Raw genomic sequence first — 25,484 nt, 5'->3', positions numbered from 1 at the left:
GAGAGGAGTCAGCTGAGGTGGCTCGGGCATCTGGTTCGGATGCCTCCTGGCCGCTTCCCCGGAGAGGTGTTCCGGGCATGTCCCAACGGCGGGAGGTCCCGGGGGCGACCCAGGACACGCTGGAGAGACTATGTCTCTCGGCTGGCCTGGGAACGCCTTGGGATCCTGCCAGAGGAGCTGGTTGAAGTGGCTGGGGAGAGGGAAGTCTGGGCTTCCGTGTTAAAGCTGCTGCCCCTGTGACCCGACCCCGGAGCAAGCGGAAGATGATGGATGGATGAATGGAAAATACAAAATTACGACAATACAAAACAACCAGTTCGAATAATATATAGTATATCATTTACAATTTTTACCTGCTCATATTGAGACGGACAGAAAAAAAATACATATGTTAAATATTTCTGCATTAACTTCAATGGTAGACATTCATTTTTTGTTTATCATATTAGGTGATGTAAAATCTAAATGAACTTCCATCAAGAATAATTTGAAGTTTGGATTTGCATTTTGAAATTAGGATTTGTGGATATCAAATTTTCCCAATACTGTATATAAAGATTCAAGAGTGTAAATATTTCATCTTTGGATTCAAATACAGTAAAAAATGTTTTCCCATTTAATACAATCTTTTGTTTGGTTCTACACATGATATATTTTTCAAATTCAATCCATAATTTAGCACTAATGGGGCAACAATAAAACAAATGAGTCACCAACACGAACAGTTTGTGCAACACGAGGATTGTTGCGACGTCATCGGCAAGCACAGGCCCACGAGCGGAATGTGTACCTACATCGCAGGCATGAAAATGAAACTATCAATTCACGACTGGGGGGTTGGGGGGGGACAAAAGTAATGTGTTATGCAGGCGACAATTTGTTCAGAAGTGGTATAATATTGATAATAATAATATAGATGTGTACTGTAAAATTTAGTTAAGTAAAAGTTAAAATTACCACTTCATATTTGAACTCAAGTACAGATACATACACAAAAAAATGTATCTAAGTACAGTAACGAAGTTAAGTTGTTACATTCTACCGCGGTTCCTAAACAAACTGTGGAAAAAGAACGAGATAAGAAAAAGTTTTGGATTCTGCACCAAAATATAAAACAGGTGTCAGACCTAAAACAATAGCATTTTTCATTTGAATGACGTGAAATATATTGAGGTAAATAGGGAAACGTATTTCTGTATTTTGTCATTCAAAACTGCAACTGGGGGGTTTAGACGTGGCTCAATAACTAAAAACAGGATTGTAAGTCAAATAATAAAAAAATAGGTATGAATAATCAGTGGCAATTAAATGATCTGGCCAATAAAATGGGTAATAAAAAGGAATTAACTGAACAATATTTAAATTACAAGCTATTTGGGAACTTTTTATTGTATCTATTGTGAAAAAAATAATAACTGTAAAGAATATTTTTTTAAAAGTAAGTGAATGAAAATATCGAGTAGGATTATTACCATGGAAAGTAACTTTGTAACGTTAGCCTTCTTCCAATACATGGAAAGTCCTAAACCAAATATTAATGACTCTGGTCCTTGTTGAAAAATCTGTTCCTCTATTTAATAGTTTTTGCATTCTAATGGATACCTGTTTGATAAACGGAGTCATACCTATGTGAGTATATAAACAAATTTGCATCCGAATAAAGCTCACAAATGCGTGCCTCATAATGATCACCGATTTCTCTTCCACAGGCAAACTGTGAGTCACTATGACAACAGTGATGTCACAAAGATAAGTGATGCACCCCTCAATGATCAGCTGTGAGTAATCCTGTCTGAATCACATTAGCAGCTGTAAAATCAACAAGACAATGGCATAGAGTAATTATGTGTTATTTCTTAGAATTCCAAAGCCCACTGATGTAAACATAGCGTGAGTATGTCCGCAAAGATCATTCCTTGTGAAAATGTGAATTCGCGTCTGAGCCTAATTTGAACACATGTTGACTAGATGATTTCCAAACAGGGAGAAAGCAGTCAAGACTGCATTTCCACGAGAACCTCCCTATGCATCCCACATCTCCCGCTTTGCCATGTTCCCACCCTTCCGGAAGTCAGCTGACCCTCAGACATTCCCTTTCCTTAGCCCCATTGTGCCTACGGTACCCAAAGTTACTGTCCTCAGCAAAACTAAAGGTACAAAGAAAGTAATTAGCTAGAGTTGATTATCAGTAGATATCACATCAGGAAAATCCTACTCTTATCTTCACGCAGGTGGTCCATACAGGCATGAGATTTTGGAAACAGCCAGAGGGGCAAAGACCGCTATAAGGACTGGAGAGTTTAGCTTCTCAGATGTAAATGAACATTTTTGTATAAAATTGAGTGTACCATGTCGACGCGTGACCTTTTCCAACTATCTTTTTAGCGTCCAAAACCTGTGTGGGGAGTGAGGCATGCCTTGTACGCTGCTCCCACAATGGCAGTTCTGCCCCATCCAAAAGACGGGGACTTGACAGCTTCTGAACGAACAAGTCACATGTTAAGGAGAATGGACAAGATACAATGGGTCACTTCTTATCAGATGGACTACAAAGGTAAGTACTTAACTCAATGTCGTGAGACATCGCATACATTCAAGCGCCACAGAATATTGTGCTCCACCACTACATAAAGACAGAATTTACAAATGAAATGAAATAAATATTTTTTCTACTCTTTTTCGTTTTTCATTTATGAGCAGTTGAACATCATAAACAATATTGTTGTATGTCTTTAGTCGCGAATGAGTTAATGAGCCTTGAAAGTAGCCGAAAGGATGTCTATACTGTCTACAATTTCAGATACAAGCATTGTACATAATAGGAGTGTGACAAAATATTGAAAGGGTGATATATCGTGTTACTATGCATCCCAAAAGGTTATCGATACGCTCGTCCCAAGAATCGAGATATTGCTCTGAAACGGTGTCAATGTTTAAAAGTTCGGAGATCAAGTGTCCAATCCCGGGCTCTGGTCTTCCTGTGTGGAGTTTGCATGGTCTCCCCATGCCAGCGTTGGTTTTCTCTGGGTACTCCGGTTTCCCCCCACATCCCAAAAACATGCATGGTAGGCTGATCGAACACTCTAAATCAGTGGTTCTTAACCTTGCTAAAGGTTCCGAACCCCTTGAGATACACACGCGCATTAACCGAACCTTTTGGACTTATAAAACTCCTTTTTTTTCTCAAATTCCAAATCGATATATCTAAGCTAGAAAGCTTAAACCTAAGTAAATTTCCATTCAAATTTCTTCTAATTTAGACAGCATGTTTTAAACAGGCCAATATGTATGTTTTTATCTTTATGACTGCAGGATTATCAGACTACTAGACCAAGACGGGCCCAATGCGCATATTTTAGAATTTTTATTTCAAATTTAGAGGGGTTTATCTTATATTGTTCAATATTAAACCTGCTCGGTTGCATTAACCTTGACCGTGCAGTTTCTGTCATGTTTACATCTCAGATAATATCAAATTTAATGAAAAACATAATGATCGCCAAATTTGTATTTGTGTCATTATGTTGAAAAAATACACATGAATCTTTTCACAAACGCAATAAAAAGTGTGAATTTACGACAAATAATTTAGTCTTTTGATTTGGGTTTCACATTGGAAAATGAAATAAAACTCGATTCATTTCACACTGTTTCTATTTTTGTTTTCATATCGACATTCTCATTCTATCGCATCCTTGCCTCACATACTATTTTCATGGTGTAAAATGTGACTCAAATGTTTTGGGTTATTTTTTTTTATGTCAGCGCAATTACCCATAGGTCTGTTGTATTTCTTCATACCAAGTGAGAGTCAACCTTCCACTGAGCAAACCAGCTTCTCCTCCCATCGCATAGAGGACTAGCAGTTGAAAGAACTGGAATAAAGCCTGTATATTGTGGACTAACCAGTCCAAAACCTGGTCTAAAACGCTACTTTGCCTAGATTTAGTCGCCGTCCAAAAATAGGGCGCTGTGTGCCTTAATCTTCACCGAACCCCTTAGACTGACTCACCAAACCCCTGGGGTTCGATCGAACCCAGGTTAAGAAGCACTGCTCTAAATTGACTCTAGGTACAGTATGAGTGTGAGCGACCATGGTTGTCCGTCTCCTTGTGCCCTGCGATTGGCTGCCAACCGATTCAGGGTTAACCCGCCTACTGCCCATAGTTAGCTGAGATTGGCTCCAGCACCCCCGTGACCCTAGTGAGGATAAGCGGCTCGGGAAATGGTTGACTGAATGAATAAAACAGGAACCAACAGGTTGCTACCAACATTTTCCACCTTAATAGTGTTTCAGTTAAATCTACGGCTGCCATTGACTGCGCTCGACACCCAATCCATTAGGATAAGCGGCTCGGGAAATGGTTGAGTGAATGAATAAAACAGGAACCAACAGGTTGCTACCAACATTTTCCACCTTAATAGTGTTTCAGTTAAATCTATGGCTGCCACTGACTGCGCTCGACACCCAATCCATTAAGACTGGGAAGGCCAAAGGTTCATTCATTCGAAACCAGAATGTTCAGTCACTTTTTCCGATTTTCGGCGCATTTCCAAGTCACTTTCTGTTCATTTTAGGGCATTTGCAGGTCACTTCCTGTTGAGTTTGAATCATTGCCTATTCATTCCTGGGTCACTTCCTGTTCTTTAACCCAAAATCAACAGGAAGTGGCCCATAAAATGACCCAAAATAAACAGGACGTGACCCTGAAATCCCCCCCCCAATCAACAGGAAGTGACTGAAAATCAACAGTTAACAACCTGAAATGAACAAAAATGACCTCGTTGCCTGCCATAGAAGTGGGAGGTGCCTGTTTGACGAGGGAAGGGTTCATTCGCTGCCACCCTCACAGTTCAAATGGATTGGACGTTTACAAGTGATAAACTTACAGTAGAAGGATGAAGATAGCTTGTTTTTCTGTTCATCAGTTGTTTTGTAGAATATCCTAGAATGATTTTCTTACCAATGTATTGATAATCATTGTATCACCAAATCGTGAGATCATCGTTATCGTGAGCTTTGTATCGCAAATCGCAAATGTTGTGATGAACCAAGAGTTTCCCACCCCCAGTAGAATAGAATAGAATAGAATAGAATAGAATAGAATAGAATAGAATAGAATAGAATAGAATAGAATAGAATAGTCCTTTCATGTCATTATACAGTTATACAATTAAATTGTGGAACATCTCCCTTTATGGCTGACTTACAGCGCAAAACGCCCATTTTGACTTTGACCCGGAACACACTTAACCACAAAATAGCATTTAGATCATTACACAGGGATTTACAAATGGTTTGGGTTTAGTTCTGGGCTCAGAACTGCCATCCAGAAACTTTAATGTTGAAGCTATTCTTTGTTGATTGGATGAGATCATTGCATACTATCAGACCAGTGTTGTTTTCGTCAACAATGACTTAACGAAAATATTTCGTCAACGTGTCTCAGAAGACTAAAACATAACGAGACGAATGCCAGTTTTCATCTGACCAGACAAGAATGAGACGAAAATGTACAACAGTTTCCGTCACATGTTCATTATGTGTGACATTTTATCTGTCGGTAGCCTGCATTGTAGCAGCTGTGGTTATGTCACTAATGTGACGTGCTGCTGCTTTCCAGTCTCCAGGCTTGCACAGACGGTAAGATTTGTTTTCATATCTTTGCCATAGAGAATATGCAATGTTGCTTTAGCCTTTAAAGGTCTATGCTGAGTGATCACCTCACACTAAATGTAACTCGTAGCTTTAGCATAGCATTTGTGTTTGAGTTAGCATTTGGCTAATGCTAATGCAAAGCGTCCTTTTAAACTATCGGACAACTTTTTTTTACAAACAGTTGAAAATAATGTACTGTTTTCCTACCAAGTGTGTATTATCAGGAAGTTGGCGATGTCCTTTTAGGTGCTACAACATGTGCTCGTCTGTCAATGTTCATTCAAAATAATTAGAAACCTTGATTTCTTTATTTTTGGAATAACATTTTTAGTTTTACAGACGAAAACATTTTTAGTAAACATCGACTAAAACTAGACGAAATTAGTCTTGAGTTTTTGTCAACAAAAACTAGACAAAGCCGAACACATTTTGAAATTACTAGAATATGACTAAGACTAATAAGTATTATCCTCCAAAAGACTAAAACGAAAATTAAAAGGGCTGCCAAAAACAACACTGTAGGAGACATAGGAAGCCTAAAACGGAGTAGGGTTTGTAAGCGTTCTGAAGTATTCATTCTAATTACTACCGTATTTACCAATTGCCAATACCATACATATCACAACATTGTTGCATTTATTTTGAATATCTCAACTACTTCTTTAAAAATGATAAAGTGTGTTGATACTACATGCCAATGCACTAACTTCCTGTAATATAAAATGAGGCCAGTCTTGCTAAACTACACTAAACATTTGTTTAAAAACATGTATTTCGCTACTGTGTTTTGTTTACTAAAGGTTTTTACTACATTTAGATACAATGGCCTTTGTTGAAACCTAACTACCAATAGATCGAAATACAAACTTACAATGAGCCATTGATTTGTAATTCAACTTAATATAGATCATGCTTGTTCACAACGTGCAAGCAATTCCTCAGGACCTCAGTCCAGTTCATTTTGCATTATTATTATTATTGTTTGTTCGAGAGAGAGACAGCAAGACAGGCATAAAGAGAGAGATAGAAAGATGGAAACAGATAAAGAGAACATCTTGATACAAGTAGAGAGACAACTTCCCTTATATTGGGAAACATGACACATGTTCACAATCCCATTTTTATCGTTCATAATGCTACAATTGACACAAAATATGAACATGACACAAATTTAGAATAAATGTACTTTGGGCTTTTATATTAAAGTATTAATTCCAAAAACTCTAAAACTGTGAAGTCTGACAAAATAGTCGGGTCTTACATATTCAATAGCTTTCTAACTTTTAAAATGTGTTCCCTACTTAATTTTTTTCTGTATTGTTGTGTACTCATTCACTACCGAAGACATATAAAACATGTTATGATTTTCAACTGGTGATTACTAAAGAAGGAAAAAGAGTAGAAACAAACTTTTTTTTATTTTTTTTATTTTTTTTTATGAAAGATGGGAATTTAATCTTTCTTTTTGTAAGTTCTGTGTTCATGTAGCCGTGGAACACGATATTCTGTCGCGCTTTTAAGAAAGGGGAATAAATTTCTTGTGAAAATTTATTTTGCGTGCGTGCATGTATGTCTTCTCGACACAAGAAGGCGCTGTTGTACAAGGACTGTTAATTGGACATGGGCTTCTTCATAGATGAGGGTTGAACAAATCTAATCATCCCCTATTTAATTCAGTTCAATTGACTTTATTTCATTACATATAAGAAACATACGTACGGTTAAAAAAAAAAAAAAAAGAGAGAGAGATTCAACAAAAAAAAATGAAGTAGCGAGGACAAGAAATATTGTGTTTTCAGTCCTTTTTATAAGAACAAAAAAAAGGCATTTCACATTCAAATGTCATTACAGAACAATTTCTTTCCAAGGTTTTAGTGTTGTCTATTTTTTTCCCCATAGTTGCTTAACACCCATGATGCGTTACACTTTTTAAAGACGTTAATTGAGCTACTCTTTTTTTTCTATGCTTAGGTCGTTCCATAACTTAACCTCTTCGATTACTTTACATCTTGTCATCTCATTACTTTGGTTCTAAGTCTTGCCATTTTAAATACAATACTTCCAGTGAAGTCTGTTGCGATCTGATTGTAAATACTCATCTTTAGCTGATATTTACACGAGTGCTACTACAGAAACTGGGAGTCCGCAGCCCTTACTGTTGTCGGATACACATTCGATTTGATGATACAAAAGGGTTAAAACATTTGGTGATTTTGATTTTAAATTGCATTCCTTTCATTTTGTTCTCTTCTATTTACTGGAATGAAACTGTTTTACTTCATTAGCAAAATGAACATTTTTATTGCTTATTGCCCCTCTTTCCCTACTACATGCTTGGAAATACGCAGCAAGGAGATTAATTGTGGGGCAGGTGAAACCATTAGGATAGCAATTGATGTGTTTTTTAGCATTTGAGTATGGATTAAAACAATCTTATTAATCAGTTTTTATGAGATATTTTCTGTTGGCCCAATAATGTCCATTCCATGAGAACATAGACATACACTGCTTTTAATGATTTCAATGGCGGTTGCTGGCACAGGCAGGTTAGGCGGGCGCCCGGGCCGGCAAATTGCTAGGGGTGCATGCACATGAGGTGGACACGAGTGATTGTGATATTTGGCGCCCCTAGCGTTGCATTGACTGTTGTTACTGTCTGCACGCAACACCACAAGGGGAAGAGGGTGGGTAATGGAGATTGGATCAGTTAGCAGTGCCACTCACCGAGGGTTGACTTGAATTCTTATTGTAAAAAGATTTTTTTTAATTATTATTATTTGAATATCTGACGTAGATGTATTATGTATATGTTTTCCTTCTGTTAAGAAATCTTAAGTCTTAATAGTTTAGCCGTTTAAACAATCCATCCATCCATTATCTTCCGCTTGTTCCGGGGTCGGGTCGCGGGGGCAGCAGCTTTAACAGGGAAGCCCAGACTTCCCGCTCCCCAGCCACTTCAACCAGCTCCTCCGGCGGGATCCCAAGGCGTTCCCAGGCCAGCCGAGAGACATAGTCTCTCCAGCGTGTCCTGGGTCGTCCCCGGGGCCTCCCGCCGGTGGGACATGCCCGGAACACCTCTCCAGGGAGGCGTCCGGGAGGCATCCGAACCAGATGCCCGAGCCACCTCAGCTGGCTCCTCTCTACGCGGAGCAGTAGCAGCTCGACGCCGAGTCCCTCCCGAATGACCGAGCTTCTCACCCTATCTCTAAGGGAGAGCCCGGACACCCTGCGGAGGAAACTCATTTCGGCCGCTTGTATCCGGGATCTTGTTCTTTCGGTCACGACCCAAAGCTCGTGACCATAGGTGAGGGTAGGAACGTAGATCGACTGGTAAATCGAGAGCTTTGCCTTTCGGCTCAGCTCCTTCTTCACCACTACGGACCGGTGCAGAGTCCGCATTACTGCAGACGCCGCACCGATTCGCCTGTCGATCTCCCGCTCCCTCCTACCGTCACTCGTGAACAAGACCCCAAGATACTTGAACTCCTCCACTTGGGGCAGGATCTCATCCCCGACCCGGAGAGGGCACTCCACCCTTTTCCGACTGAGGACCATGGTCTCGGATTTGGAGGTGCTGATCTTCATCCCAACCGCTTCACACTCAGCTGCGAACCGCTCCAGTGAGAGTTGGAGGTCACGACTTGATGAAGCCAACAGCACTAAATCATCTGCAAAAAGCAGAGATTCAATACTGAGGTCACCAAACCGGACCCCCTCAATGCTTCGGCTGCGCCTAGAAATTCTGTCCATAAAAATTATGAACAAAATCGGTGACAAAGGGCAGCCTTGGCGGAGTCCAACCCTCACTGGGAACGAATTCGACTTACTGCCGGCAATGCGGACCAAACTCTGACACCGGTCATACAGGGACCGAACAGCCTTTACCAAGGGGCTCGGTACCCCGTACTCCCGGAGCACCCCCCACAGGACTCCCCGAGGCACACGGTCAAACGCCTTCTCCAGATCCACAAAACACATGTAGACTGGTTGGGCGAACTCCCATGCACCCTCGAGGACCCTGCCGAGGGTGTAGAGCTGGTCCACTGTTTCACGGCCGGGACAAAAACCACACTGCTCCTCCTGAATCCGAGATTCGACTTCTCGGCGGACTCTCCTCTCCAGCACCCCTGAATAGACTTTACCAGGGAGGCTGAGGAGTGTGATCCCTCTATAATTGGAACACACCCTCCGGTCCCCCTTCTTAAAAAGGGGGACCACCACCCCGGTCTGCCAATCCAGAGGCACTGTCCCCGATGTCCACGCGATGTTGTAGAGACGTGTCAGCCACGACACCCCCACAACATCCAGAGCCTTCAGGAACTCCGGGCGGATCTCATCTACCCCCGGAGCCTTGCCATCGAGGAGCTTTCCAACTGCCTCGGTGACTTCAACCCCAGAGATCGACGAGCCCACCACGGAGTCCCCAGACTCTGCTTCCTCAAAGGAAGGCGTGTCGGTGGAATTGAGGAGGGCCTCGAAGTATTCTCCCCACCGGCTCACGACATACCGAGTCGAGGTCAGCAGTACACCATCTTCACTATACACAGTGTTAATGGTGCACTGCTTTCCCCTCCTCAGGCGCCGGGTGGACCAGAATTTCCTCGGAGCCGTCCGGAAGTCGTTTTCCATGGCCTCGCCGAACTCCCCCCATGTCCGGGTTTTTGCCTCGGCGACCGCCGAAGCCGCAGTCCGCTTGGCCAGCCGGTACCTGTCAGCTGCCTCCGGAGTCCCACAGGCCAAAAAGGCCCGATAGGACTCCTTCTTCAGCTTGACGGCATCCCTTACCGCTGGTGTCCACCAGCGGGTTCGGGGATTGCCGCCACGACAGGCACCAACCACCTTACGGCCACAGCTCTGATCGGCCGTCTCAACAATGGAGGTGCGGAAAATGGCCCACTCGGACTCAATGTCCCCCACCTCCCCCGGGACAAAGGAGAAGTTCTGCCGGAGGTGGGTGTTGAAACTCTTTCTGACAGGGGATTCTGCCAGACGTTCCCAGCAGACCCTCACAATACGTTTGGGCCTGCCAGGTCTGGCCAGCATCTTCCCCCGCCATCGGAGCCAACACACCACCAGGTGGTGATCAGTTGACAGCTCCGCCCCTCTCTTCACCCGAGTGTCCAAAACATGCGGCCGCAAGTCCGATGACACGATTACGAAGTCGATCATCGAACTGCGGCCTAGGGTGTCCTGGTGCCAAGTGCACATATGGACACCCCTATGTTTGAACATGGTGTTCGTTATAGACAAACCGTGACGAGCACGGAAGTCCAATAACAGAACACCACTCGGGTTCTGGTCGGGGGGGCCGTTCCTCCCAATCACGCCCCTCCAGGTCTCACTGTCATTGCCCACGTGAGCGTTGAAGTCCCCCAGTAGAACGAGGGAGTCCCCAGAGGGGGCGCTCTCTAGCACACCCTCCAAGGACTCCAAAAAGGGTGGGTATTCTGAACTGCTGTTCGGTGCATAAGCGCAAACAACAGTTAGAACCCGTCCCCCCACCCGAAGGCGGAGGGAGGCTACCCTCTCGTCTACCGGGGTAAACCCCAACGTACAGGCGCCAAGCCAGGGGGCAATAAGTATGCCCACACCTGCCCGGCGCCTCTCACCATGGGCAACTCCAGAGTGGAAGAGAGTCCAACCCCTCTCGAGAGGATTGGTACCAGAACCCAAGCTGTGTGTGGAGGAGAGTCCGACTATATCTAGTCGGAACTTCTCTGCCTCACACACCAGCTCAGGCTCCTTCCCTGCCAGAGAGGTGACATTCCATGTCCCAAGAGTTAGCTTCAGCAGCTGGGGGTCGGACCACCAAGGCCCCCGCCTTTGGCTGCCGCCCAACTCCCTACGCACCCGACCCCTTTGGCCCCTCCCACAGGTGGTGAGCCCATGGGAAGGGGAACCCACGTTGCCTTTTCGGGCTAAGCCCGGTCGGGCCCCATGGGGACAGGCCCGGCCACCAGACGCTTGCCTTCGAGCCCCACCTCCAGGCCTGGCTCCAGAGGGGGGCCCCGGTAACCCGCGTCCGGGCAAGGGAAACAGGGGTTCATTAATGTTACTCATCATTAGGGGTCTTTTGAGCCATACTTTGTCTGGCCTCTCACCTAGGACCTGTTTGCCATGGGTGACCCTACCAGAGGCTGAAAGCCCCAGACAACATAGCTCCTAGGATCATTGAGACACGCAAACCCCTCCACCACGATAAGGTGATGACTTTAAACAATTTACTTTCTATTTAGAGCGCCACTTTTATTTTGGAAACTGCTCAGGCGTTTATTTTCGGATCTGCGTTTCCTGGTTCATATATCGGCTACTTCAATGATGATGTGAGTATGCTTTGTAAAGTGAATTAAAGGCACCGCACATAGATTGTGAACATTTCTCATAATGCTAGGCGACGGAAAAGTTGTGTTTTGTGTCAGTTTTTTTGTTTTTGTTTTTTAATCGTTCACACTTGTAATTTCGTAGTTGTTAGCTTGTTTTTATCAGCTACAAACGTTAGCGTCATGTAAAAAATAATGTGAGCAGTGAATTTAGTGGTTTGAAGGGAGATAGCATTCAAATGTTACTGTAGTTGGTTTATAGTTTTTTTTTATTTTTTATGTGATTTAATAAGGGAAACATATTAAGAGGTCTGTGAATGTTGACTATACAGTTTTGTGAAAAAATTAGGACGCCTCATTAAATATTCAGTTCTTTATTAAGAAATGTTCACATATCAATGTCTGATCTTATTTTCTTTATCTCTGGAAAAGAAAGTGATTTAATTGCAGGTAAACAACAACAAATAAAACTGTTTTACTCATTAAACCAAATATATCAACAAAAATGTATATTCTTACTGAGGAAAAAGTTAGGACACCCTACCACCTAATAGCTGGTGTTACCCCCTTTGGCTGGAATAACTTTAGTGAGACGTTTTTTGTAGGCATCTACCAGTCTTTGACATCAGTCTGAAGAAAGTTTGCGCCACTCCTCAATGCAGAATACTTTCAACAGTGACTGACTGTTGAAGTGAGGGAAAACACCATGGTTAGACCAAAGGAGTTGTCTGAGGTCTCCAGAAAGAATATTGTAGATGCTTATGAGTCTGGTAAGGGATTTTAAAAGATCTCAAAAGTATATAAAATCAGCCATTCCACTGTCTGTAAAATAGTCTACAAGTGGAGGACATTCAAAACAACTGCCAACGTGCCCATGTCTGGCCGTCCAAGCAAGTTCACCCCGAGAGCAGACCGCAATATGCTAAAAGAAGTCTCCAAAAACTCTAAAATGTCATCACGGGACCTACAGCAGGCTCTTGCTACTGTTGATGTGAAGGTGCATGCCTCTACAATCAGAAAGAGACTTCACAGGTTTAACCTTGATTAGAGGTGTGCAAGGAGGAAGCCTTTGCTCTCCAAGAAGAACTTGAAGGCCAAACTAAAGTTTCATCTAGAATAATGTTCTTTGGGAAGATTAATCTAAAATTCAATTATTTGGGCACCAGAACAGAGGATATGTTTGGGGTAAACGCAATACAGCATTTCAGGAAAAGCACCTCATACCAACTGTAAAGCTTGGAGGTGGAAGTGTCATGGTTTGGGGATGCTTTGCTACAGCAGGACCTGGCCAGCTCACCATCATAGAATCCACCATGAATTCTATCGTGTATCAGAGGATGCTTGAGGAACATGTGAGATAATCTGTGAAAAAATTAAGCTGAAGCGAAACTGGACACTGGAATATGACAATGACCTAAAAAATACCAGTGAATTACCAAAGTCTGGCTGAAAATTAAGAAATGGAGAGTCCTGGAATGGCCAAGTCAAACCCCAGATTTTAATCCCTTTGAGATACTGTGGGGTAACTTGAAACGGGCTGTACATGCATGAAACCCCTCAACCATCTCACTCACTGCTGAAAGTATTCTCCGTTGAGGAGTGGGGCTAACTTTCTTCAGAGCGATTTCAAAGACTGGTGGATGGCCACAAAAAGCGTCTCACAGACGTTATTTCAGCCAAAGCCTAACACTAGCTATTAGGTGGTAGGGTGTCCTAACTTTTTCCTCAGTTAGAATATGGATTTTTGTTGATATATTTGGTTTAATGAGTAAAACAATGATAATTTTGATGTTTACCTGCAATCAAATCACTTTCTTTTCCAGAGATAAAGAAAACAAGATCATATATATGTGAACATTTCTTAATAAAAAGAACTCAATATTTAATAGGGTGTCCTAATTTTTTTCACAAGACTGTATGTCTGTATGGTATTCACCAGATACTAAATGTGTGTAAATGTATGCAAACCTGCATGTGAGCCCAATGTGTTCGTCTCATGTGCTCTCTAACCGCAGCCCCTGTAGTGGTAAACTCGTCTGAGCCAACTAGTCACAAGTAGAATTTTCTACAGTATTTTTTTTAATGTTGGTTTAATATTCTCTTGCACATATTTCTTGTTGTGCACTTTCCACTTGTTTGATAGCGTTAATAAATGTAACATTCTTAATAAATACTGTGTTTTTGCGTGTGCTGTTGTTGGTTTGTGCTGAGTACACCTCATGCGCTGTATTTTATTGGTAAACGTTTTGTTGTTGTTGTTGTTTTTGGGGGGGGGGCGGGTGAGGGGACAAAGCGTGTTGTCGCCCAGGGCACCATGTAGGCTAGGAACGCCACTGTTGACATTGTTGTTTATCTTACTTTTCTCAGGGTTGCCGCATCATGACTTCAGAGAAAAAATGTGTGCGCCCACTAGGGGAACTTCTCAAAGTGCACCACTGTGTCCAGATGTGAGAAAATTCCCAATTAAATCCACACAGCAGCATTTCACTGTCCCTAATGAAAATCTTTTCTTTCAGAGAGATCGAGCTGTTTTGGTGTTGGTTCCCTCAAAACTGAGGCAAGAAGCTAGGCGAAGAAAGGGGAGAAACCTAAAGAGCCCTCACGCCGAGATGTTTTTAAAACCATCTCTAAAAAATCTAGGCGTATGTGTATGCAACAAAATTGCTCCTCAACTCGCAAACACAGAAGAAACCAGAACCACTGAGTGTTCAAGTAATAACCGAGCAGAGAGAAAAGAGGAAGCAAAAGTGCATTTTGACAAACGCTTGAAAAGTCCCGTGGTGACAAACAACCAACAGACCAAAATGTCGCGGCTTCGCCTGCCTGGCATCACACCTTTGGTAAGAACGGCAGGCATTGTGCATGGCGATGGCGGCGGCCTTCGGAGCTTGCAAGGCGGGTATAGCAAATCAAAGGCTCATCAGACTTTCAACGACTCCATCAAATATGCTTCTCTCAATTTAAGGGACAATGTTTACACAGGCAAGAAACACAACTTCTATGGTGTCAACTGCAACGTCATCCACTGATAACAATGGGGAACACACTTTCTGTTGAGTTTGGTCTGACAGCTGTTTTTAAGTCATTTTTAAATGCAGAATCCAAAACTGATTTTTTTCTCTATCATTTCATTTTTTTTTTTAGAAGTATAGATTCTCATTATATTAGAAATCATGAAAAATACTGTATGCGACCCCTTAATGCCTGATTTTACATTTAACAAGTATACATCAACAAACATGGGGAATATATGAATACAATACTTGAAAATTGAAAATTTATAGAAATTTGAATGGGAAAGTAGAATAGATATTGGGGAAAAAAAGATTTAAAAAATTAAAAGGAGATTAAATTAAAATCTTTGAATTTAAAGACAATAATTATCTGAAAATATAAAACATTACAAATTTGTAATTCTTCAGCTTTTATTTTTATTTTTTCATTAGATTTTTTAAAATGTATTTTTAATCTATTACTTATTCCAAATAAAATATAATTTTCTATATTTACTTTTTTTTATTTATTTATTTCTTTTTTTTTTTTTCTTTTTTTTTTTTTTTTTTTTTTTTTAGGAGTTTTTCATCCATAGCTTTCGCCACCAGCCTCTCCCAGTCAAAATGGATTGGAAGTTTAACACGATTAATGGCAGGCAATGAGTTAACGCGTGTTTTATTTAAAAAATGAATAAAATACATATATCTAGGTAGTCCAGGGTTACGACATTTCCCGACTTTCGTGATTTCAACTTTACGACGCTGGTTCGCCATTTTGTCTCCAGTCGTTTTTGTTTTGTTTTGTTTTGTTTTGTTTTGCTGCAAAAAAAAAAATAGTGTTCAATGGTGATCATTTTAATTCCTATCAAATTGTTTGACATCATTTTGTTACCAACACACCACCTATTGGTGTGTGTATAGACTAGATTATATAATATTAGATTAGTTATATATAATGAGTGTACTTGTAGTTTTTACCGCTCGTTTAGATCTGATGTGTTAATTTTTTTTTAGCAGTTGTATATGTATAATTATTTTGATATAAAATGAAATGTGAAAAACAGGCATGACTGCAATGTTGATTTAAAGCTATTATTAAGGATATATATAGTGGTGTGCAAGTAACAAGAACATAGTGAATAGCTAAACTGTGGAGAAAAAAACCTGAAGTACTAAAAAAATTATATATATATATATATGCTATATTTTAATTTTGGAACCAGTGTGCTGATTTGTTTTAATCTTTGTAAAAAGCAAATTTCAACAGATCTTTTTTTTTTGTTGTTGTTGTTTTTTGTTTTTTTTTGTTCCTCATTGTAAACGGACTTTTAGTAACCTTTCATGGGAAATTCTATACAAAACGTATGAGTAACTTAACTCCTCCACCACTGACGGTGAAAGGAGTTGATTGATCACTTAAAGTTTAAAGAAGAAAGAAAATTGGTTGACTTTGAATTTTGAAAGGGGGAAAAATGTCTTTAAATGGCGAACATTCCAATGAGATACAACGTTCGCATTGAAATCGACGTTCTGTGAAAAGGTCCTTTGTGAATACGAAGTCCTTCAGGCTGGATGATGAAACTTTCTTTTCATTTTCACATTCCTTTTAATTTTTGATTCATGCTTTCAGAATAAAATCATTCTGATACCAGACAACATCCAAAGAAAAATAAATCTTGCCCAAAGTTTGCCAGTCTTGCCTTTACACTTTTAACTTTACACTTTTAACTTACTAACGTACTTTCTCTGACGGGGACTTTATGATAAACGGGACCACGTTGGTTCATTTCTTTTATATGCACATTTATTTTTATTGCCCGTAATAAAACACAGTCAAGAGACTCCGATGATAACCTGCAATAAATTTTAGGTTGCTTTGCTTCCTCTGTGCATTTAACTGTGCACATTATCATAAATACTTTTAGCTGACAATGCAATTATGTAGGAGTAGATACAATGCCAACCAATTGGATAGATTGATGGATATATACTGTGTGCTTTTTCTGGAAATTCAAATTTGAGCTACATATTGTACACCATAATCTAATGAGATCCCATTTTTAGTCTTCACAAATACAATTATGCTGTATTTTGATATTTTTTATCAGTAAATTCATGATTGAAATGCTGTAAAACATACTGCCAGCTTTTCCATAAAATCAATCTTTGAGAGAAGGGCACAAGTATTACAAAAAAACTCTCATAATTGTTCATTGGGTTTCTGCATCATCTCAAATGATAAAAGAAATAATAAACATATTGTTACATATGAATTGTCTCCTTGTGCCCTGCGATTGGCTGGCATCTGATTCAGGGTATACCCCGCCTACTACCCATAGTTAGCTGGGATTGGTTCCAGCACCCCTGTGACCCTCGTGAGAATAAGCGGCTCAGTAAATTACATGTACAAATGGATGTGTCTATGGACTATTGTCCACCGTGCCTGTAAAGTCTACTAATTTACACATTTATCATATAAGCAAATTAATTGACACATCTGTGGCATTAAATAGAAAATGGGGAATAAGTCTTATAAGTAATTATGAGTATTCTCCTCATGACATACATCTCCATACTGGCACCATTAGTTGCACAAAACATAGCCAGGACAGGCACACATTTTCTTGTCGTGTTCACTGCATGTGCATATTTGTTATAACTTTCTGTAAAATGTCATTTTAAATTAATGCAATTTCTGATGAGGAATACATTGGGACACCCCCACTTTCAATTCCACTTAAAATGGCTAAAAGCATACATCGGGGTATCACATCTTGTGCACATGATTAGCACATCATAACCCAGTGTTCTGAAGGAGGCTTGCCTTATTTAAACCTCACATTTAGTTTGGTGTGCCCCTGACTGTTGAAGTGAGAGAAAACACCATGGTTAGATCAAAGGAGCTGTCTGAGGCCTACATAACGAAGATTGTAGACGCTTATGAGTCTGGTAAAGTTTTTCAAAAGATCTCAAAAGAGTATAAAATTAGCCATTCCACTGTACGGAAAATAGTCTTCAAGTGGAGGACATTCAAAACAACTGCCAACATGCCCAGGTCTGGCCGTACACGGAAGTTCACCCCAAGAGCAGACTGCAAGATGTAAAAAAAAAAAAAAAAAAAGTCTCCAGAAACCCTAAAATGTCATCACTGGACCTACAGCAGGCTTTTTGCTACTGTTGATGTGAAAGTGCATGCCTCTACAATCAGAAAGAGACGTAACAAGTTTAACATTCATGGGAGGTGTGCAAGGAAGAAACCTTTGCTCTCCAAAAAGAACATGGCCAGACTGAAGTTTGCCAGAGTGAATGTAGACAAAGACCAGGACTTCTTGAATAATGTTCTTTGGACAGATGAATCTAAAATGGAATTATTTGGACACTAGACCAGAGGACATCTTTGGCTTAAACCCAAGTTCAGTTAAGTTTAAGTTTATTGTCCCCAAAGAAGGGGAAACTTGTCTTCCAGCAGGTAAGAATACAGATAACACAACAATAACTTATACACATACAATAAATAACACATAGACTACAATTTAAAAATGCTATAGACAGCTTCGCATTCTAAGTGCAAGAATTGTGCAAATTTAGCAACCAAATCACACTTGGTAAGAAGAAGGTCTTTGTCCTGTTGCACTTAAAACAACGTACTCCTGCCTGAAGTGAGGACCTGAAATTGACAATGAAGGGGATGATTTACACAATCCATTATTTCATTTGCCTTCTTCATAACCTGCCTCAATACAGCATTCCAGGAAGAGATACCATCTTTGAAGTATGGGGGGTGGAAGTGTCATGGTTTGGGGATGCTTTGTTTCAGCAGGACCTGGCCTTCTCACCATCATAGAATCCACCATGAATTCTATCGAGTATCAGAGGGTGCTCGATGAACATGTGAGATCATCTGTGAAAAAAAATTAAGCTGACGTGAAACTGGACCCTGCAACATGATAATGACCATTAACATACCAGTAAATCCACCAAGGACTGGCTGAAAAAGAAGAAATGGAGAGTCCTGGAATGGCCGAGAAACAAAGCCCATGTCTTAATCCCATTCCTCTGCATTGAGGAATGGGGCAAACTTTCTTCAGACCAATGTCAAAGACTGGTAGCTACAAAAAGCTTCTCACTGAAGTTATATCAGCCAAAGGGGGTAGGTAACACAAGCTGTTAGGTGGTAGGGTGTCCTAATATTTTTCCTCAGTTAGATTATGCATTTTTGTTGATATATTTTGTTTAATGAGTAAAACAATGTTATTTTTTGTTGGAAACCTGCAATTAAATCACTTTCTCTCCCGGAGATAAAGAAAAACAAGATCAGACATTACTATGTGAACATTTCTTATTAAAGAACTGAATAATTAATGGGGTGTCCTAATTTTTTAACATGACTGTATATAGGCAACAATATTTTTAAAACTTGGCACCATTGGGGAAAAAGCCCCTTTTACATTTTAATAGCATGCATATTGGACATACAATGAAGGGGGATGGGGACTCACATTTCAAATGTAGGTAGTAAAAATAAAAAGTTGTCAGACAAATACTCAGAAGTTCTGGTACATTGAAACCTATTTGTATTAAATTTCCACGAGCATAAACATAATTTGTTTTTGTAATACATACAGATTTTGTGGCCATTATGAATCGTTTCTGGTCCAATTTTGAGTGAACCTAAAGTCAGTTTCCCAAATGACTTCTGCTTGAAGGACACTAAAGGTGCGATTCTGGCATTTGGTCAATAGAAGGCAGTATAACTTCATAACAGACCCCCGATTTAGAGTCACTTTTATGAAAGGTTTTATAGTGGATCTTAAACGTTGTCACAATATGAACTCAACTTTCATACTAAGTCACCCACTTGTCCATTCTAGTGATCGTCCATCTAATTGACAAGTCTTTGGGGGTCCCCGATATACGTCACAAAAGCCCCGCCCTTTGAAATTGTCGTCAGCTTCATTCTTAACCCTAACTGGCTCATATGTGGACCACGGATAAAGTATCCGCCTTCTGCATACAGCGGGGAGCAAATGAAGGATTTCCCCCCCCTTTTTTTCAATCTGAGAGTGGAAACTGCGCTAGTGTGCGTGTTTTGAAACAGAACGGAGTCTGGTTTGTTTTCTTCGCCGTATTTCTCCTGCTTTTTGCGCTGCTTCTGTCTTTGTTACGCCACTTCCAAAAACATCCTCCTCCATCACACCAGAAAATCGCATCTGCAACTCTGTCAAGGTGAGTGTGCTCTTTTCTCTAGACCTCACTTTCCTGTTTTTGAAAGAGCATTTGGCAAGTCGTATAAAGTTGGTGATTTTTGTGTCTGAAGATTCCTGGCAAAAATGACTATGAAATTCGTGATATACCAAAGCTCTGATTAATGTATTCCTATTACTCATATGTACAGTAAGTGCAGCTCAGCATCTCCCACCCACTATGAGTGCGTTACTGCTGGAGTCAAGACGCAAATATCATTTCTTAAGTCAGTTTTGCCATTAGTCATGAGCAAACACCTACATGGTTCCTGATAAATGCAAGCCAGACTTGCAGAATTGAAGGTCTCACCTTCACATAAACTGGAATTGCTCAAGCAGCTCAGCATCCTTTGGGTGCACTGCAGGACAGAGGAGCCTTTCAGGTAATGCTGGTCAGGCTGTGCTTTACGAACAGGAGGCTCTCTGTGTGGATTACTTGGAATTTGTGCTTCTATATTGATGGGAATCTAACTCATTGACTGCCATTGACAGTGATGGATGTCAAGTCCAGTTGGACCGGGAGAGATGGCAGCATCTATCACCGTCAATGGCACTGAAATCCAAATGGCTTGGATGCCTAGCACCCGCAATGGCACTGAATTCCCTCCCATTTGAAATGGATTGGACGTCTGTCGCCATCAATACCACTCAATGATTTAACTAAATGCTTGTGTGCACCATTTGAAATCATAAGAACATTAAGATGTACATTTAAAAGTAAGGTATAGCAATACTGCACCAAATCTGAGATTATAGCTCCCAGTTTCTCCTCATGACATCAACCAAGCTTTAAGGCATTTGCTCCAAAGCAATCAATTCCGGTAGAGAAGATTAGTGGCCGCTAAGGGGGAAGAAGTGCCAGTGCCCAATGTTGGTGTCCTCCACCATTAACACTCATCAGTGGTGCTCTGGTGGGGCTTGATTATTTTTACCCAGAAAAAGAAGTTTGGAAGTTAGAAATATAATTTTAATAATTAAAGAAGAATATCAGAAAAGCTGTAAGAATCCACTATTTCATAATAGTTATAGCAGTTGTCAGGGGCATCAGACACATAAGAAGCCCCACCCGTGGCTTACAGTCTATCACAAAAGTGAGTACACCCCTCGCATTTCTGCAGATATTTAAGTATATCTTTTCATGGGACAACACCAACAAAATGACACTTTGACACAATGAAAAGTAGTCTGTGTGCAGCTTGTATAATAGAGTTCATTTATTTTCCCCTCAAAATAACTCAAAATATAGCCATTAATATCTAAACCCCTGGCAAAAAAAGTGAGTACACCCCTATGAAAAAACGTACATCCCTAAATGTCCAAATTGAATACTGCTTGTCATTTTCCCTCCAAAATGTTATGTGACTCGTTACGGGATTGAAGAGGTGGGGGTGGGGGGGGGGTCAGCCTGTTAGTGCTCACACCATACGCCGCACTCTACATCAAATTGGTGTGCATGGCTGTCACCCCAGGAGGAAGCCTCTTCTAAAGACGGTACACAAGAAAGCCCGCAAACAGTTTGCTGATGACATGTCAACAAAGCACATGGATTACTGGAATTATGTCCTATGGTCTGATGAGACGGGTGGGCTTTCTTTCTTGTCTGAGCACTAACAGTCTGACCTCCCCACCTCTTCAATCTCTGCAGCAATGCTGACAGCACTCCTATAACGAGTCACATGACATTTTGGAGGGAAAATGACAAGCAGTTTGGACATTTAGGGATGTATGTGTTTTCATAGGGCCGTACTCACTTTTGTTGCCAGGGGTTTAGATATTAATGGCTATATTATGAGTTAAGTTTTAGGGGAAAGCATGTTAGCTCTATTATATTAGCTGCACACAGACTTTTCATTGTGTCAAAGTGTCATTTTGTCAGTGTTGTCCCATGAAAAGATATACTTAAATAGCTGCAGAAATGCGAAGGGTGTACTCACTTTTGTGATACAATGTATGTACGAACAAATACAGTTTTCATGTTAAATTTTCTGGCACAAGACACCACAGAATGAATGCTGTGTGCGCATGCTCTCTGCTGGCTGATTTGTAAACTAAAGGCAACACAGGTACAAAAAAATCTGCAATTAATTAATCAACCAGAATACAGGGTGGCCCAGAGCAACTTACCTATTTAAATTTGCCGCCCTGAACCGATGGTGCTCTGAGAATGTTAGAGATGGACTTATTTGAAAGGGTGGAGCTTAAAGTTTGGTTTTTAGCGTGCGTTATTTATTTTGTGTTTATTTTTTAGGAACCCCAGTGAGCATTATGGAGTGGACGAAGTTGGAATGCGCTTTCGCTGTTTAGGCATTTTTTTCAAGCGGTCGCTCAATCGTTGCAACACATCATGCATTCCGTAGACATTTCAATATTGCCCCCCGTGGTTGTGTTCCTGGCCGGCAGTCGATTGTTTCATGGGTAAACAACTTCAGGGAAAAGGGTAATGCAAAGAAAAAGAAACCTGGCCTCCCACGAACAGCAAGGTCACCCCAAAACATTGACGCGGTGAGACAATCTGTTTTGAGATATCCCCGACAGTCTGCCGGCAAACACGCATCTGCTCTTGGGTTGTCTGTTCGCTCTGGGAGACGAATCCTCCATGAAGAATTTAAATTTCATCCCTACAAATTAGCTATGGTTCAGGAACTTAATCCGCGGAATTTTATTGCTCGCTTGAAAAAAAATGCCTCAACAGCGAAAGCGCATTCCAACTTCGTCCACTCCATGATGCTCACTGGGGTTCCTGAAAAATAGATACGCAAAATAAATAACGCACATTAAGAACCAAACTTTAAGCCTCACCCTCTCAAATAAGTCCATCCCTACCATCCTCAGAGCAACCATCTCTTAAGAGCGTCAAATTTATGTAGGCAAGTTGCTCTGCCCCACCCTGCACAAAAACTCAAAAGTCAGGCTAAGGGGGTCAATAGATACTGGCCCACGCTACATATAGTTACCAAATTTCAAGACAATCAGTTCACTAATAACGGAGGAGTTGATTTTCAAAGTTAGTTTCCAAACAAAATCTAAGACCATCAACAACTACTTGAGTAGAGACTTGACGGGCCTTAAGCCAGTAAAAATTACTACCGTAATTTCCCGAATATAAAGCGCACTTTTTTTCCCCAAAATCAACTCCTAAAATCATTGTGCGCATTATAAACGGGTACATGGATGGAGACAGAAATATATATATATATATATAAAGATTTTTTTTTAAATTGACACGGCCACGTTGTGTTGAAGAATCGTATGCGGCGATCCGTTGCCGACCATTACGGTACGTGACGTCACCATTTTGTTTCGGTGATATTTCACTCTGATCGGCGAATGATTTCGTATGCAGCGATCCGTTGCCGACCATTACGGTATGTGACGTCACCATTTTGTTTCTGTGATATTTCACTCTGATCGCCGAATGATTTCGTCTGTGTTAAATTCTTTTTTCACTCTTCATAAAGCACAGAATTTAGTTTCTTGAACTCATTTGAGTCAACGTTTATTGCAGCTCCGCAACTCGGACCATAACAAACGTAACAACACAGACTTCCTGTGTCCGTCAACCATATCTGTCCCTCGGGAAACTCAAACCCAAATAACAATAGTTCCTATTGTTACTGTCGTGTCGACAGCGATGAGCTCTCTCAGATTTCCGACTTACATTCTCACTTTCATTTTACCGTATCAATCCATGGAGGAAACATTTATTCATCATGATGAAACGAGGAAGTTATACAGCAGCCTTTAAAAGAAAAGTCACATCTGTTTTGTTTTCTCCTGGATTCTGGTAACTTCAAGAAGTTATCAGATAATATTATTACCATACATATTGTCAGTTTATGGTAATGTTTTGAACTACCCATGTGCTATGCTTGTGCTGTGTTTCACCAGTCAGTAAAATGACATTTCTGTATCTGTACACGAGCTCTGTTTTTTTGTATTCTTCTATTTATTGGTGCTAAAATTAGGGTGGGCGTTATACACGGGTGCAGTAATTTTCCCTAGATTTTACAAGTAAATTTGGGGTGCGCGTTATACACGGGTGCGCCTTATATTCGGGAAATTACGAGTAGATCATTTAAAATATAGTCTGCTAGCTTTAGCCCAGCCTATAATCATGGTCTCCGCGGATCCTTAAAAAGTCTTAAAAGGTCTTATTTACAGTATGTGTTTTTTAAGGTCTTAGTAAGCATTATACTTCGCAATTTTTGAGGTATGGCATTAAATTTCACATGGGATGTATTAAATTTCATCCGGGTAGCCTAACAAATGTGTGTCTGGATTTTTTTTTTTTTTTTTGCGCTAATGTTATTTATTCAGCCACCCTCATTATCAAGATTCTGGGAAAATAGAGAGGCTCCATCAACCGTGTCTAATAGCGCAGGAATCACGCCGCAGAGGGCAGTGTGTCCTTTTAGCCATGTAGTAGAACCAGAGTAGAAAACAGATGAAGTGGTAGGAACAGGAATACGTGCATTTCTTTACATTTCTTTTACTGTCTATGCATACTTGAACATAAGTGACTTGAGGAACCGAAATACAACTGGTTGTTAAGACAACTTCGGAATATGAAGCGCGATGCAAAATATGTCGAAAAGACATCAAGTTGGGAACAATGGGCTGTAAAGTCCTTGACACTCACATAAAAGGGGAAAAGCATGCTATGCTCCTAGTCAGGCAACAACAGCCCCCATGCAAATGTTCGCACCAACATGCACTAACGCAAGTACAAGGCCTTTGGTGTTGAGCCCGGCTCCCAGCACAAGTGCTTTCACTGCTACGCTAAAGGCAGAAATACTGTGAGTGCTGTAAACGATTAGCCGACACCAATCGTACAAGATGTGAGCACTGTCTTAAGCGCAGTGTTCCTGGCTTCTGAGTTTGCCAAGTTGTTTACTTGTGGGAAAGGCATCGTATCTAGCACGATTTGGCCTGGCTCGGTTCATCAAGCGTGAGCTTCTGTCTACCATCAATCAGGGCAGCTTTGTCATCATGTTTGATAAATCTATGAATCGAACCACCAAAAGCAAGCAGCTCACCCTTCGCATGAGGTATTGGGTGACTGATGAGACTGGTTCTCGAGTGCAGTTCCGGTATCTTGGATATCAATTTAAGTGAGTTAAAGTAAACAGTTAAAGTTCTGTTTTGTGAAGTGATGATGCACTGATTTATATATATTTTTCTAAAAAATCCTTTCACTTGAACCTAGTTGGGTTATTTTTACCATACGTATTTGTTCCGTGTTAGTGGTCTTATTTTTTATACTCAGAGG

The 25,484-nt window shown here is 40.9% G+C and overlaps 2 protein-coding genes across 4 annotated transcripts in view; both read left to right on the top strand.

Annotated features, from left to right (window-relative positions):
• Positions 1 to 1,775: 1,775 nt before the first annotated feature.
• On the top strand, positions 1,776 to 15,291 carry LOC130915292 (uncharacterized). Of its 2 annotated transcripts, none has more exons than XM_057835231.1 (6): positions 1,776 to 1,890; positions 1,984 to 2,153; positions 2,232 to 2,314; positions 2,386 to 2,554; positions 14,347 to 14,426; positions 14,496 to 15,291. In XM_057835231.1, exons 2-6 carry the CDS (start codon positions 2,051 to 2,053, stop codon positions 15,006 to 15,008), a joined length of 948 nt encoding a protein of 315 aa, XP_057691214.1. In that variant the 5' UTR covers positions 1,776 to 1,890; positions 1,984 to 2,050; the 3' UTR covers positions 15,009 to 15,291. The 2 variants fall into 2 exon arrangements, with proteins under 2 accessions (XP_057691214.1, XP_057691215.1); XM_057835232.1 differs by having other exon boundaries at positions 1,797 to 1,890; positions 1,969 to 2,153.
• A 4,728-nt stretch (positions 15,292 to 20,019) lies between these two features.
• osbpl3b (oxysterol binding protein-like 3b) overlaps positions 20,020 to 25,484 on the top strand; it is an 86,708-nt gene continuing 81,243 nt past the window's right edge. For both annotated transcript variants that reach the window (XM_057834291.1, XM_057834290.1), the window contains exon 1: positions 20,020 to 20,198. The gene's annotated coding sequence lies outside the window, so the exon portion shown is untranslated. The remainder of the gene's footprint in view (positions 20,199 to 25,484) is intronic.

The sequence above is a fragment of the Corythoichthys intestinalis genome, chromosome 4, assembly GCF_030265065.1.
Source record: "Corythoichthys intestinalis isolate RoL2023-P3 chromosome 4, ASM3026506v1, whole genome shotgun sequence".
In the NCBI taxonomy this organism is placed as follows: domain Eukaryota; kingdom Metazoa; phylum Chordata; class Actinopteri; order Syngnathiformes; family Syngnathidae; genus Corythoichthys; species Corythoichthys intestinalis.
Note: the sequence above shows the minus strand (reverse complement) of the source record. Positions and strands in the feature narration are given on the sequence as shown.